Here is a 16,259-nt window from a genome sequence, read left to right as displayed (position 1 = left end):
GGATTATCTTAATGAACAATCCCACCAACAACCTACCAGACTAAAGTGGTCGATAGGGGGAAAGTTTTAAAAAATAGAACCAGACTCTATGAGGTTTGCATAAAGTGATAAGAGATCGACCAGATTTGACTGATCCAGCCATAACTACATATTTTTGACTGACCATGAACAAAAATTTTACAACCTGGCTGATCCCATGTTCTGGCCAGACAGATATCTACAGTCGGTCATTGTAGACAATTGTTCAAGGTGAATTTTCGCAGCTGAAATCTTCTCTTATAATGTACGGACAGCTTTACTTGTACACATAGGAGGAATGTAGCTTGCCTAATAGCTGTGGCACACGCTGTTCTATACAACCTGATTTAACCAATGTTATCACAAGATTTCAATAGAGATGACCTCTTCTATTCCCCTAGCCATAACACCGCTCCCTGGTTTTGTAGATTTAGATGAGATTTATAATTCAATCACTAATGTGAATACCGCCTAACTGTACGTAAGAAACAAGGGGAGAAGTTCTGGATGATACTTTGACAATGCTAAAAATCCATAGAATTATTATATAGAGAGATTAGTTTCCTGTATAAAGCCAATCCGTCCCCAACGTCTTTCCTTTATATTGTCACAAAAGTCCTCCGCGACTAGTAACACCCTTATAATTTCCAGCCAGGAACACAATTTTATGCATCACTCCTCATAAGAGCGGAGATTTAGCATGCACTTTTGTTTCTTAGCATTCCAAGGAATAATTTAGCGTCCACCCCCCTTCCCTTGAGGTTACAGCTTTAGTTCTGATCATTATGCCTTAGACCAGGCTTCCTCTGCGTCCTTCATTATATACAACAAGTATGCTGTCACTATCTTTCAGTCCTACTGCTGAATTGTAAATTGCCCAGACAAACAAGCAGAGCCAACGCGCCTGCAAAGGTCACACCTGGCGTGTGGCCAGCCTGCTCCCTGCTCTCTACACTATTCCCTCCAATCTCTAGGTTCATAGCACTCAATGATTCCTCTTCTTTTGTCTGCCTTTCCTCTCCCAGCTGTTCCATTCAGAAGCCCAATCTGCCCTCCCCCAGGAAAGAAAAAAGGAAGAAAAAAAAAAAAAGAAAGGTACTTATTAAGTTTAGCTAACTCAAAGGGCTATAGTAGCACAGCACGTGCCGATTCTTATCTGTGTATCTCCAGATCCTATTCTATGCTTCTTAAGCTTACAGAGGCAACGAGAGAGAAGCAAAAGAAAAAGTAAATGGATTTTAACTCCCATTGGCGCCCCTGCAGCAATTCAAACAAAAGTGCAAAGCAACAAAGACATGTTCCAGTATGGCAGGTGCTGGTGTCAGATTCCGCCCCAAGCAAACAGAAGCAGGAGAAAAGGAAAAAGAATGTGCCTTTCCGTTGAAGCTCAGACATGCAGGGGCAGGGGGAATTACTAATGGTGCAGTTATTGTCAGTGCCACTACAGTCAGGTGTTCATTCCCAATAACACTTGTTTCAGAGAAGCTTCTCTGGGAATTTGTTTTCTTTTGATTGAAAGGGATTTTTTTTTTTTTTGTCTTTCGCGCCCCCATTACAAGCCACATAATAAGAGCAGATTAATAAAAGAGAAAAGCCACAGTGAAACAAGCCAGGGTTACCGGTGCAGCCTCCTATTTGTACAAGTCTTACCTTATTCATAACCGTTAAGACACTTTCTAATCTAAAAGAAAGGAAAGAACAGAAGGGGACAAAAAACAACAACAAGGAGTAAGTACAACACACAAGCGGCATCGGAGCATGAGCCATAAGCCTTGTATGCGGCTTTGTGAATGAAGCGGACACATTGTAGGATAGAGAAGTGTGGGTAGTATACAATAGGTGTAGCAGGATATAAATCACTTCTACGTCAGGTCACAGAAGCAGAGGCAAAGTGTTAGTAAGTCAGTAGGTAGTTATAACTGTGTGACTGTAGGGCATCATGCCATTGTACCAATATATAACATGTAATAGATATTCATTCACCAGTAGTTTACTCTCAAGTCTACCAGGCACGTCTAATTTACACGATCATATCACTGGTCAGCAGAACATCTCCAGGTATAAACAAGGGATCTGCCTCCAAATATAATGAAACGATAGGGAATAAACAAGAGTCGGATCAGAAAGCCTGCAATATTTGTAGCATGTCATTTTAATCAAATGACTTGCGATGCTGTACTTAAAGGGATTTCCCATGGACATAACTAGATTTATATTTGTAGACATTTAAAATTTTAACATTTTTGCAGACATAATTGAAAATTTTGCAGAGTTCTTGACTTTCTCTAGCCATCTTAAAAACCCATGTCAGAAACCCAGCCATGATTCCTTATTGTGGTCAGGTTAGGCCTCGTTCATATCTGTATTGGTAATCCGTTTTTTTATGTAGATTGAGAGCCCCACATAGAGCTCACAATGTACATTTTTCCTATCAGTATGTCTTTGGAATATGGGATGGAAATCCACGCAAACACGGGGAGAACGTACAAACTCCTTGCAGATGTTTTTTTTGCCCTTGGCGGGATTTGAACACCAGGAGCCAGCGCTGCAAGGCTGCAGTGCTAACCACTGAGCCACCGTGTGGCCCAATCAAGACAATATATTGTCATCACCAAGATGGTTATAGGAAATCTGTAAAATTCTACAAAATTTTTAATTTGTTATGGATGCAAAAACGTTTAACTTTTAATTGTCTACAATGAACTCTAAATATGGCCATGTTCATGGAATGCCCTTTTAAGTCTACTTATCCTCCATAACAAAATACAGAATTTTGGCAGTGACCAACTATATTGTTGCCAAAGATACTTTGGAACTAAAACGTGAATCTAATGAAAATGCCATTTTTGGAGATGCACATTTGGGTGCGTTTTGCTCACACTTACCTGTTGCCATTTTACTAAGGCTGCGTTCACACCTGCGCCTGCTCTCTGTTGGGGATTCAGTCTCTGAATCTGCTTGAAAAATGCGGAGAGAAAAGTGCTGCAAACAGGACTTTTCTCTCCGCATTTTTTGGGTGGAAACCAGGCAGAAATCATTATAGCCTATGAATCGCACGGGTTTCTGGAAGCAACTGCTTTTTAAGGTTTACGGTTTTTGGGTCCGGAATGGAAAGCTGAACGCTAGTCTAGAACGTGAGTCTAGTGTAAGCTCAATAACTGCAATGATAATACTAGACCAAGATAGCCAAGGAGGTCTCTGATAGTACGGGTGGGATGCTGGACCCCCGAGACTCTGTATATTATTTTGTTAGGAGTACGCAGGATGATATTCTGCATTTACAACGTACAAATTTAGATAGCAAAAAAAAAATTGGAGCGCAGGGCGGAGGATGCATTGTTATTTCCAGGACATGGCTTCTGGCTGTTATTCTTTTTTCATTAAGCATTATAGCACAGGAAAAAGATCACTCCTTTCAAGTCAAAAGGATTAGTTTACATCCTAGAACGCAATACCATAATCCTTCATAATTACAAGCAAACCCACAGGGATGACCAATGTTCTGCACTAGTCACATTCTGCTGGGGATGTTTATTCCATATTTCCAGTTGTCACACTCACAAGCAGAAGAGAGAAATGATAATCCATAGGTATAAAGCTACAGCCTGCCCTGGCACAGCTTCATTCTCTACCAAGTGCTCACACCGCAAGGGCAGCCATTGTGGTCTCAGGTATCCGAACATCAGAGATATCTTATAATACAGTAGTATACAGCGAATGCAGAAAGTACAGACACACATTAGAAGTAAACGCAGACATTTTACTGAAGGTGAACGTTTGTTTTACCAGCTAGATGACAAGATATGATGTAGGCCCAAAGCCTACAGCTGCACCACTGAGCCAGTGTGATGGCATTTCCAGTCCTCATTATTAAAGTCCTTTGTGTATCTGTAAACTGTGAGTATGTATGCTACTTTCATTACTTATTAGGATATTTTTATTCTTTTACACCATATTTTTCTTTCACATGGTATGACAAAAATACAAAAAAAAAAATCCCATCCCTTACTGCTCCAGTGATCCCTGCCGATCCTGGTCCAGTGACGTCACACTGCTACAGTAGCCAATGGCCATCACTCTAAGGGACAATGTGTAAAGCTCATACAGGCCTAGCCACAGACTGGTGGTGGCAGTGGTGGTGAGAGCCCATCAGAATGTTGTCAGTGATGGCGCCTCCTAGAGTAGACTACACTACTTTACATAGTCCGCCATTTCCGATAGCCACCTTGGCAGTCACATGATTTCGGATTTTAAGAATTTTACTGTACAATCTTTCTTGGAGACCACTCCACTTTCCATGGTCATTGGAAAGTAAGGTGCAGTAAGGCTTGACAGGCCATGTTGGGATCTTACAAGCAGTGCATAGAAGACCAGGCAGGATAAGTATATCATATTTTACTGTATATCGGAGGCTAAACTGTGAACAATACTGTCAGGAATGAGCGCACCAGTGAAGAGTCAAGTAACCAAAATGCTTATGTATATGAGCAAAGCATGGCCGGGACTCAGCATACCGATAGTACAGCGTTCAGAAAGCAGAGAAGAGAGTTTTCTGAAGACAAAAAGTGTCCTGTTGTAGGAGGGCCAGAACCTCCTTTGATGGATGAGAAAAAAGAAGCAGCCTGAAAGGTTTGGAGTAGGGAATGTTTGGGGTGGACAAAGAGAAAAGGTGAGGAGGGGGAGAACAGATGTAGGCACAGAAGGGGAGAAGATATCTAGAAGGGAAAAGGACACAATAGGTCAGAAATGAATGAGGGCAAGAGGGAGGGGGGCTGGAAGGAGTAACAATAGAGCGGAGGGGAACTGACACTGAACAAGAGATCCACTGGGACTGGGGGTAGCAGAAGTCATATTGCTGACGGCTGGAGAGATGAGCAGATGAATTGTTTTACTAGGACGACATAGTCAGTTGTTACTTTAATATAGGGAGAGTGAAGCACAAAATATACTAACTTATGGCCAGCACTATGTGAATATGATCAGCTGTTGCTATACACATAATTTTATATATATATATATATATATATATATATATATATATATATATATATATATATATATATATATATATATATATATACACACACACATATAATTGTGCAAATGTTTTACACTGACTGGCACCTCTGGAGCCGGGCTATAAGAGCAGTTATCACTATACAATAAATGCATGGACATGCTGGAAGTGAAAGAATGATGATATATAATTAATCTCCAGCATCCTCCCTCCCTGCCCTCCGCTCCAGACGCCAGCCCACCCTCAAGCTATGACAGCTGTTAAGCAGGGCTCCTCTCCGCCCAGGACAGCACTGTAGATGCACAACTGCTGTTCTCTAAACGGTTAAGCCGTGGATAGTCATACATGTGGCAGATCAATTACTCAGCTATAGGGACACTAAAAAAAAGAGAATTCTATTTTGGATCTGAACAACAATGAGATAGTGATTATCGATATACACAAAAGTCTTCAATGGCAGATCTAGATGATTGAGTCAGACGTCTACAGTAGACGCCTTCTTCAGATCAAGCGAGAATCCAAAGAATCTTTATTGTGAAACTATATGTGATATGACGTCCTGATATTGTAGCGTTGCTTACTCCAGTATGGCTTCTGTCTTCTCTAACTATAGTTAAACATATATCCTGTTAGATTTTACTTTTATTCTTTTTATTGTTCAGAAATGTATAGCTGGGCTTCACAAGTGTCCCTTTTGCATCTCTAGCCTAAGACGTTCCCCATTTCATGGCTGTAGGGCTTGGGATAGACATAGAGGCCCATACACTGAGGTAGTGTTAGGGGAGTGCCAGACCTGACGCCATGCTCTATATATGCAGAAAAATATATCTATTTTCTATTAAGCATTATGGCATCCATAAGCCTATGACGGCCTAAGATGGGGTCCAATGCTACTAGATTTCCATTGTACCCAAATCCTATGTTGTTGCACAATTCTTTACTTATTCAATAGGTCCAACATGATTTCTAAGTGACAGCATTGGTGAAGAATATGTACATGTAATAGAGATGGGACCATTACAAGGATCCGCTCCTAGACCTTCTTGTACAACATTACTACTACAGGAACTAATGATAAAATAATTGTTAAGATAATTTGGGTATCTCATGAAAACATAATTAATCTTCTAATGACCTAAAAATGAATATACAACCACATAATAATTAGGGCATCATCAACATGTCCTCACCCTCTTGACATGGGAAATGAATATAGCCAACTAGCAAAGGCATGCAAATTGTCGACTATATGACCCAAGAAACATGTTTACACATACATATAATTATGCTAATGTCCCATAATAGCACCAAGAACGTGTTTTATCTAACGTGTATTGAAAAGTGACAAGAATATACCTAATTGAGTCAATTAGTGGAATCATTTGACTGAGGGCGAGATGCCTCGGGCTATGATTTAAAGGGTCTATAGTATCAAAAATGTGTTTGTGTGAACTATAGGGCATAGTTTTCACAAGTGACAGATTCCGCTATAATATGTGATCCTGGTTGACACTTATTAATTTTTTTTTTTTTTTTAAAGACTTTATTGAATTAGAAATCAGATATTAAAAATAAAAAGAGATTTGATTCCCCCAGGGGTTCCTATAGAAATAATAATGGTGCATTAAATGTGTGGTTCTAGTTTTAGTGATAGCCCCCCGATATATCTGGGCCTGGAGTAACAGGTAAAGTGTAAAATGGTTTCCATCTATTAGTATAAAGCGTAGTCCTATTCTTCACGTTGCAGATCATTAGCATGCAGAATGACCTCATAGTGAACAGATGTACACGGAGGCAGCAGTGATTAGATCAGTCCTCTCAGCGGTCGACGGTCCCCATGTAATTAACCCTTTGGAGGTTCCATCTACTTCCCTCCACATAATGATCATGTGCATTGTGCCGAAGCACCAACACTCAGCCTAGAAAGAGCAAATACTTAAGACCACAAACAGCTTGCAAACCTCTAGTAGCAATTTGCTGAATTAGTGGTGTAACGTCTTCCTCGGCGTACAAGCTGCTTACAGACATGAATTTTCCCCTTGGTCTGACATTATTTGGATTGTCACAAGAAAGGCTTATGGGCAAAGTTAACTGAGCTCACCGGTAACAATGAGCAAAAATATCAGTGGTTGTGACAATGACCGACGTCTCCATAGAAGTTATTAAACTCTAACACGTGGGATAACAGAATTAGGGGGAAAAAAAAAAAAAGTTGATCTGCATTCAATACTCCGATTAACCTCTTAAGGACCAGAGGAAGTTTTCTGACACCCCCCCCCCCCTTATTTACAAACCCTGATGTTAAGTCAAAAGTAAATTTGCATTTTTATGACCGCCACAATCAACACTCATTACAGTGAGGAAAGGGTTAAATGGTCATGGTTATAGTAAGAAAAATCAATTGCGTACAGAAAAAATAAAAAAAATTAAAAAGTTATGAAAAAGTCGCAAAAAAAAGTGAAAAATAATAATAATAATAATAATCTTCCATGATACATTAACTACAGATAGGGAAGACTATAAGAAATTGATCTATGACCATCACACTGATGCATTTCTGCAGCAAGTTATGCAATACTTATGATGGTGCAGATTGGGTAGTGTGCAGAGAAGTGCTGGAGAAAAACCTGATGCAGTCTGCATGGTGACTAACGGGTTAGAAAAAAAAATGTGACTGTGTTCTTGTTATAACTATATGGTATTAAGTAAAACAGGAACTAAGTGACCGTATTTATTGGTCAGTGTGCAGAGAACTCCAGGAGTAAAACCTGCTGCAGTCTGCTCCTGACTTTACTGTAGCCTTGGGGGGTCATTGGGTAATGTAAATGGCTAAAATCAAATATCATAAAGATATGACCAAAAACTTTAATTAAAAAAGTCTAAATGGCAGGTTACAATGTACAGTATGAAATATTAATTATGACTCTTTAACCCAAACTTTTATTAAAGGCAAATTTTCCCCCAAATACCATCCAGTGCATCAAAACTATAATTTAGGAATGGCAAAAAGATGAACCCAAGTACCTTGTCTTTGCAGCACTGTAGGAAACCTTTATAGGTAATTTATAATTCAGAGGTGGCCACTGCTTTCAATGGCAAGTAGAGTAAAGCGCCATAAGATAATCACCTTGTGATTTATGACGCTCACATAGAGATGTCTATATAAAACGTATGCTCCCATCAAGGCCCCCCGCATTGCTATTCATGTAAAGCATGAACATTTTCTTCGGAAAATAATGAGTAGGGGAAAATCTATTTCAAGCAGAGTAGATCTCAGCCCATCATACTGGCTAATTATGTAAGTTTTTTTTTTATTTTTTTATTTTTTTTTTTATTAATTTGGGCTGTTCAAAATTTGGCAGAAAGTTCAAAAACAAAAGCAAAAAAACCCCAACAAAACCCGAACAAAAAAAATACTTTGCACCTGTCCCACTTCTATTAAATAAAGAGGGGTGGGGGGGATAAAGAGAATGAGCGCTAATGAAAAGCCTTAACTTAGGCGCTTTTCCCAATGTTGCTTAGTATTCCAGTTCAACAAAGATAAATAGAGGCCATCCCAATGTTTCTTGACGCCTCTCCAGGAAGCAGGGTACGATTATGTAAATAGCATCGGTTCCCTTTACTTCTGCCAGCTTGCTTATCTCCAAAGCCTTCTGCCTGCTGCTACTGGCGACCAATACAAGTGTATGCACACAGCTCTTATCTCTGAACAAAGCTCGAGGAAGGCACAAGAACGGAGGCCAGCAATGTTGGACAGTGACGCATGGTTGATTTTCTGTACGATTTATTTAACCAAATTTAATTTCTTTTCTTCACTACCGCAGTTTTGATCAGAGATATTTATGAACTGTGCCAAATGGGAGATTAGAAAAGCAAGATGTCTAGAAGCGTGGTTATTAATTAAAGTGAAGGAGGGAGAGGATGGATTGTACGCTCCTAATGACCGACATGTATCTGCGCTGATGAATTTCATCTAAAGTGAGCAGACTGTAGCCAGCCCCATTCCCTAAATATGACAAGCATGCCATCAAAGCTCCCTGTGTATGCAAGACGCTGAAGAAAATGATCTTGGGTGATTGACGAGGAGGAATATAATTTACCAAGCAGAGAATCCAGCCGCCTGCTCTGGGGTACAAGTCACAGGTTATTACGACATACACACTATTACACTCGAGCGCTGGTCACAAAAAGGAATAAGTAGTAAAAAATGCTTCAAACTATATTTATGTATCTATTGTAACACATGATATGGGAATACAACTTATTAACTACAAAACTCCTATTATGTCAAAGGGATAAATTGCATTTATGGGTAGTGGGTGCACTGTGGGCAGGCCTTCCAATCCATGGACATCTACTCTAGCCACTCAGACCCCTACTATCTCCTGTCTGCACCACCAATGCAATGAGAGTTGAACCCCTCATTGTTATGATCTCATCTATCCTAATGAGCAGCAAGAGCAGTGCTCCCAGGGGCTGAAGACCCACCCCCAGTGCACCAAATGTTTTATTTACATAAGGCATCAAAATCTGCAAAATATAACAAACATATGTTGTTAATCACTATATTGTGTTCTGTAACATGGTGGTTAAAGTTGATTATTCTCAGGCTAGTTCACATGGGGGCAAGGTGGCAGATTTTGACAGCGGATTTCGCCTCAAAATCCGCCTCCATACAATGGTGGTCTATGGAGACCACTAGCATTCTTTTTTCCACTAGTGGCATGTTGCCGCTAGCGGAAAAAAGAAGCAAGCTGCCCTTTCTTCAGGCGGATTCCGAGGTTCGCTGAGCCGCAGATTCCGCCTGGCAGCAGCAACCTCTGGAGTCGGCCCATTCATTTGAGCCGACTCCTGAGGGGGAAGCCGTGACCGCGACGGTCGTGGCAGGCGGGTTTTGACCCGAGAGTGATGCGGCACCCCGTGTCACTTTCGGTGCCAAAATCCGTCCCACCGGCCCCGTGTGACCGAGCACTTAAAAAAAGAATTATAATTCTAAGCTCCTCCTAAAGTTCAGAGTAGTAATAACTAATAATGCAGATATGACTTAATTTATTAACCCTTACACACTTTTCTGAGGCTTTTCTCTGTGTATGATGCTTCAGCTGCTTCTTTCCGCCATTAGGAGGGTCAGCTTCACTTTTCTGCTTCTGGGACAATTTTTTCATTTGACCTGACATATCCAAAATTGAAATCTGCCATACTATACAGTTGTAAAGGGTACTTTTACTTTAAAGGGGTTATCCAAAATCTAGACACCTTGGAATGTGCAGGGAATAGCGGATCAGTGGGAGTCCTGGGTGTCGCACCCCATGATCTCATACATGGGTCACTAATAAGGGTACCCTAACTAATACTACTCATTATTAATTAGGGAACCAACCACTTTTCAAAAATACATTAATTTTAAGTGCAACCAAACCTCCAACGTAAAATGTTTCAATCTATAAGTGTATGTGTGTGCCGAGACCCCCAACAGTTAAGATAAAGAGGTAGAAGCATTCAGATGAATGTGGTACCCCTTTAGTTTTCTATTGAGTCTGTATAGCCCGAAAAAAAAAAAAAAAAAAACACAACAGCACTGAGAACCCTTAGTTATAAAAAATTCTTTCAACTGCCATCTGTGAAAAGGTGTTTTTTTTGTTTGTTTTTTTTTAGTTTAGTTACCCCTGACATCTGCTGGATTCCTCTGGTGGTAGATTATCTCCAGGGGCAATGAAAGGATGAGACATTGAACATGCGCAGTCCTTCTTATCCCCCCAACATCACTGTCAGGGTTGAGCTGGAAGGAACCCATACATTGTAGACTGTCAGCTGTTCCCAATCTGTATGTGGCCCTTAACCCTGGCACGTTAAAGCCATGTCTGTGCACAATCTAATAGTATAGTCCAAGGACCCGTCACATGTTCTTCATCTATGGGGCAACATTAACAAGTTTAGTGCTGGTCCCATATGTCAGTGGATCCTACACACATCCCATGCAAACTGAATGCCTAGAGAGACATGATGGTAGTCATGCGAGTAGGCCATATTGAGGTCTTTATCAGTTAGCCCATAGATGGACCGCACAGGGAAAAGTAGAGCAATATCATTGGTCAACTTCTCTACAGTCCAAATTCTACTGAAAGGACTTCTCGGAAGAGTAGAGATTGCTACAGAAAGAAGAGGAAACGCTCCACGAAAACAGTACATGCTATTGGAATGGGATGCTCACCGATGCATATGGATACACAATGGTTTTCGACATACCATTGGCCATGCAGCATACGTACAAACATTTTCATTCATGAACCTAAGTAACTAAGTCATGTCCTGTTTTTTTAATGGTTGTAAATCCCTCCACATAGCAGGCTATGCTTAACCTTAACGGAAATTTTAATGCATTCCGTTGTGAAACACTTTCACAGTTTTTCTGTTGTACACATTAGACTCCAATTTCTATAATACACCTTAGCTGCGTCCTCACTGCCCTGAATATAAGAGAACATAATGGTATCCAAACAACCTATACCAGGTCAGCCGCAGTAAATAACTCTGCCTGCAATATAAAGACAAGGCCATAAAAACGTACAAAGAAGCAGCAGAAAAAAAGCTCCGTACTTAATAATCCCGGCAGGAGGTCACACACAAGGGGATACTGCTAGTTTCCAATTTTAACTGGAATGACCCATAATTCCATTGAAATGTAAAAGCTATGAAGCCAAGGACAACGTACGGAACACTGTGCGTGTATTGGTGTTTCTGGCTGATCTGAGCAAAAACAAGACCTTCTATTAGTCCTATGGGCACATCACCCAAGCATTCCTGATTCATTAATCCCTGACCTTGGTGTCTGGGCGGTGTAATCCCTGTTTAGCATTAGCAGAAACGACTACTGTGATGGCCAATCTGTCCTCCTCTCCTTTCAGCCCAGATCCAAATCCGCAGGAAAGCAAGCAGAGATTTAGACTTTATACCCGAGAAACGCACCTTTAGCTTTATACAAACCTTGTACAAGTTGTAGCCTAAGGAAAGCAAAGATAAGCCTGCAAGGTGAGAAATCTAATAAAGGAAGAAAATGGCAACACAACACACACTCTTCACAAATATAATGACGCAGTCCGTCCATCCATAGGGTGTTTACAGTGAATGCTCACCCTGTTATTTTAGGTCCACATTTCTGTGTCGATTAATTTAATATATTGTTATAGTAGTTAGACTTAGGTTTTTCAGACAATATGCCATTGTGGCCACCACTAGGGGGAGCGGAGGAGCCTAATGTATATGCTGTATGCACGGGGAAAGGAGGAGCCTAATGTATATGTTGTATACACGAGGAAGGGAGGAGCCTAATGTATATGTTGTATACACGGGGAAAGGAGGCGCCTAATGTATATGCTGTATACACGAGGAAAGGAGGAGCCTAATGTATATGCTGTATACACGGGGAAAGGAGGCGCCTAATGTATATGCTGTATATACGGGGAAAGGAGGAGCCTAATGTATATGCTGTATACACGAGGAAAGGAGGAGCCTAATGTATATGCTGTATACACGAGGAAAGGAGGAGCCTAATGTATATGTTGTATACACAGATCAATTATTTTTTCATATTTTTTTTTCAGAATTACATAATAAAAAAGTGAAGAAATACTTTGTGATGACTTATTCATATTTTTGCCTCCCTGCCACTGATCAAATCTATACCCCAGAGGTCTATGGAGAGGAGAGGGGTAAGAAAAAAAGCTCCTTGAAGCAGAGAGACATCTGCACTATAGAGAGACCGTTTTCTTTCACAACATGGTTGGGTTACCAGGAATTACTATCCAGCATTCTCCTGATAGGAATGACTCATTTAATGCTGTAGGCTGTCTCGTATCTGTCTTTCTCCTCCACCTGTCTCCATAGATTGCACCGTAAACAGACACTACTTGTGCGCTGAGTTGAGACCGAAATCACTCACATAAGAAGCAAAGATGGAAACAATAATTTAAAAACACAGGCACGTCTATTAAGCGAAGTATATAGCAAAGTCTGTTACCTTTATCTGTACTACTAAATTAAGAGAAAATAAGTAAAAGTTTACTTGCACTTTAAGTCAATAGGGAGGATACTGGGACAGTTTTATTATGACTTGTATACCAGATTTCTGATTTACAAGGCAAAAAAAATTACTGTGCACCGTTTTCCCGAAAAGAGGGTGTGGCAAGTGCATATGGGGGGCAGAGTGCCTTGTTACATGAGGCATACCCTCTGCTGGCTCCAAAACTATGAAGATTGGCATAAGCAACGCCAGTCCTCATTAATCTGCTCCAGTGTGTGTATCTCATTTGCTAAATTTATGTTTTTTTTCCCATGTCTGTGGCTCTCTCTCTCGATAACAAAGTAAAACAAAATGGCGGACATCCATTATAAGCTTTTGGACTAAAAGCAAAGAGAAATGTCTAATTTCATAGTATTTTATGTCATTTCAAGCTATTTGAAAAAGTACTTTCTAGTTTTCCTATGTGCAGATTTACAGGTTTGTTTCTTAACATGAACTTAGTCAATGCTCAAAATAACCATCTCTAACCTACCAGTGACCGGACATTGAAAGAAAGCCCTCCATGCAGAAAGATGACTTCCCAAAACTTCTAGTCCAGTTTCAGAGTCTATTAGATCTCCATAAATGCCCAATCCAAACAAGTACATAAAACAATATGCTGCAAACAAATTGGATAAAAAACATTATTATAATAATGTCCAAGAAATCGCTAGAGATGGGACTACTCACCCAAGCCAACCAGGGGATAACTGGGAGTTGGAGAGAACACTTGAGCAGCAAAATCTTCATAAGTCATCACTTCTCTGTGGTTCTGAATTATTGCTTCAAGGTACAGAGCTCGCTCTTCATAGCTGGAGTGACTGAGTTAAGGATAAACCAAAAAGGCACATATATCTATATACACACAGACACTCAGGGTAAAAGAAAAAATATTAAAAAACAAAAGGTAAGAACAAAAATTGAAATAAGAGCTACATGAGAAAACCCCAATGCCATATAACAGTACAAAAGCAAAAGTAACAAAAAAATCCCTTTGGTTGATACTACCGTTGATAGTAAAGTCGTCAATTTGAAATGACATTTTTATTTTTTGATGGTTTTTTTTTTTTTTTAAGATACTCCAATAATGTATCCCTGATGCGCTTGTATTAAGCGCTTAGAAGGAAATGTAAATGTGGCCTGGCATACAATGGGTTAAATTGGTTAAGTCTAATTATATACAGCCTAAACTATTCCAACAGCCAGTACAAGAAGGAGCTGAGTGACAAGTAAATGCCAGCCGCATACTGCCTCTTGTCTGGGCAATTTTATGTGACTACAAATTATCAAAGTGGTGTGGCTGCTGTGGTCATTACTGGCTGAACTCCTAGTTAATGAATTAGCTTCCAAACTTGCTTGGAGAGGGGACACACGCCCATACCCTTTTCTAAGGGGAACGAATGATGCCATTCACAACTCATTACAAGCATGCTTATTCTGCTCAGCGCTTGGCTGTTGCCAGGGCTTCATGCTGCACACTGCCACAGCAAGCCTCTGGTCCTGTAAACAGCAGGATACAAGGCTTGAGTGGCCGTCTGGCGGGCAAGCACTCTGACACTAAGCTGGCACGTGCTGGAACAGCAGGAGGAGGCTACTGCGTGACAAATTACTGAAAGAGCTGAGCTAAACTTATGTCAGACTGCCACCTGAGCCTGCGGACCTCGGTGGGCTTGCCATCTTTGTATAATACATTGGTCACTCATTTATTCTGCAAGGGTCCAGTTTAAAACCGTAAGCCTTGTAAGTACTGTCTATTAGAAAAACATGCCCGAGTCTCTAGCACAGCAAAGTGACAAACAGATGGATATCTACCTAGCTAACATCTCCCTATCTCTAACTCCTGATCCATCTCCTGGTCTGTCCATCTAGCCCTCCCTCTTTGTCTCTATCTGGCTATCTATAGACGTATCTGTCTGTCTATGTTTCCATCCATGTTCAGTATCTGTCTGTATGTTAATCCAGCTACATATCTGTCTGTCTACCTAGCCATCTGTCCATCAGGTTAAGTGTAAAGTTAAAGTTGGCCACATCTGTAGATAAACACAAAATTGTAAGTCACTTTAACCTTATATTGATTTCAATGGCTTTAAGATACAACTTATCCTATAACAAATGTGTCAATCCAAGTCTATTCATTGTACCCTCTATCCACCCAACTACCTGTCTTCATCTATGGATCTGTAGGTCTGTCATGTCTTAACTATATATCAGTTAAAGACCAATCTAGTAACTATGGATCCATTAATATAACACACTATCCATCCTATCTATCCTCCTTTTCATATAAGATTTACATCTGTCATGCAATAAATAGAAACGTCCATAACAAAAAACTAACACGGACACATCGTACATAAATGTGAAAACCTACTGTACACTGAAATATACACAGCAAAATAGTGAACTGTCCATGGTGCTGAAACAGAGAATGCACTGAGCTCTAAGGAAGCTTCACCGCCATCCCTATAGCTGTCAGTCACTGACCAGGGCTGCCCACTCAAGAACTAAGCGAATAGCAGGGACTTAAAGGAATAAAATACAAGTTATTGTGACACTTTTTTTTATCCATCTCCTTCTGCTCTATAATATGCTGCCTCCATGTGCAATAGTAAAGCAAGCTTCATAAGGGATGGCTGACAGTTTCACATGTCACATATACAATACTATACAGGTGTGGATATATTCTAAAATGGCCATGTTACATATATAAAAATGTCCATAAGAGAAAAAACTTGGAGCTGACCGTGAATAATCTGGAGTCCTCTTCGGGGTGCACAATCTGCTTCCCGGACCAAGGAGCAAACGAACAGTCATGAAGAAAAATGGAGATAGGCATTTTTTAATGTGTCTTTTTTGTTTTTTCACTTCTTCTGTATCATTGCTATATTTTAATATTGACATGGATTAAAAGTTATATTTTAATACCATCCCCGGAGTGATGCTGATCTATTTCCATTTTTCTTCATGAATGTTACCTATATAGACTGACCTGCCATAACATTAAAACCTAATATATTCTACTAACCCTTATGCAGGAGGTTGTGATGAACTGTATGTTTTCATGCCTTGCAGTAATAGTCAGAATTAATATTTCACCAGAATGTGCTGTATTAGCTGTTCAATGGGATCTGACTACAGCCTTGTCCTAAAGTTACAGGTATATTA

The 16,259-nt window shown here is 40.2% G+C and overlaps 1 protein-coding gene across 3 annotated transcripts in view; it reads right to left on the bottom strand.

Moving 5' to 3' along the window:
* Positions 1-16,259, bottom strand: part of RALGAPA2 (Ral GTPase activating protein catalytic subunit alpha 2) — a 214,841-nt gene that overhangs the window by 19,475 nt on the left and 179,107 nt on the right. For 2 of the 3 annotated variants that reach the window (XM_075267599.1, XM_075267600.1), the window contains one exon: positions 13,785-13,906. In XM_075267599.1, coding sequence (XP_075123700.1) covers positions 13,785-13,906 — 122 coding nt within the window. Of the gene's footprint in view, positions 1-1,668; positions 1,700-13,784; positions 13,907-16,259 lie in introns of all 3 variants that reach the window. The other variant, XM_075267601.1, reaches the window with a different exon arrangement.

This window comes from Leptodactylus fuscus, chromosome 3, assembly GCF_031893055.1.
Source record: "Leptodactylus fuscus isolate aLepFus1 chromosome 3, aLepFus1.hap2, whole genome shotgun sequence".
NCBI lineage: Eukaryota > Metazoa > Chordata > Amphibia > Anura > Leptodactylidae > Leptodactylus > Leptodactylus fuscus.
Note: the sequence above shows the minus strand (reverse complement) of the source record. Positions and strands in the feature narration are given on the sequence as shown.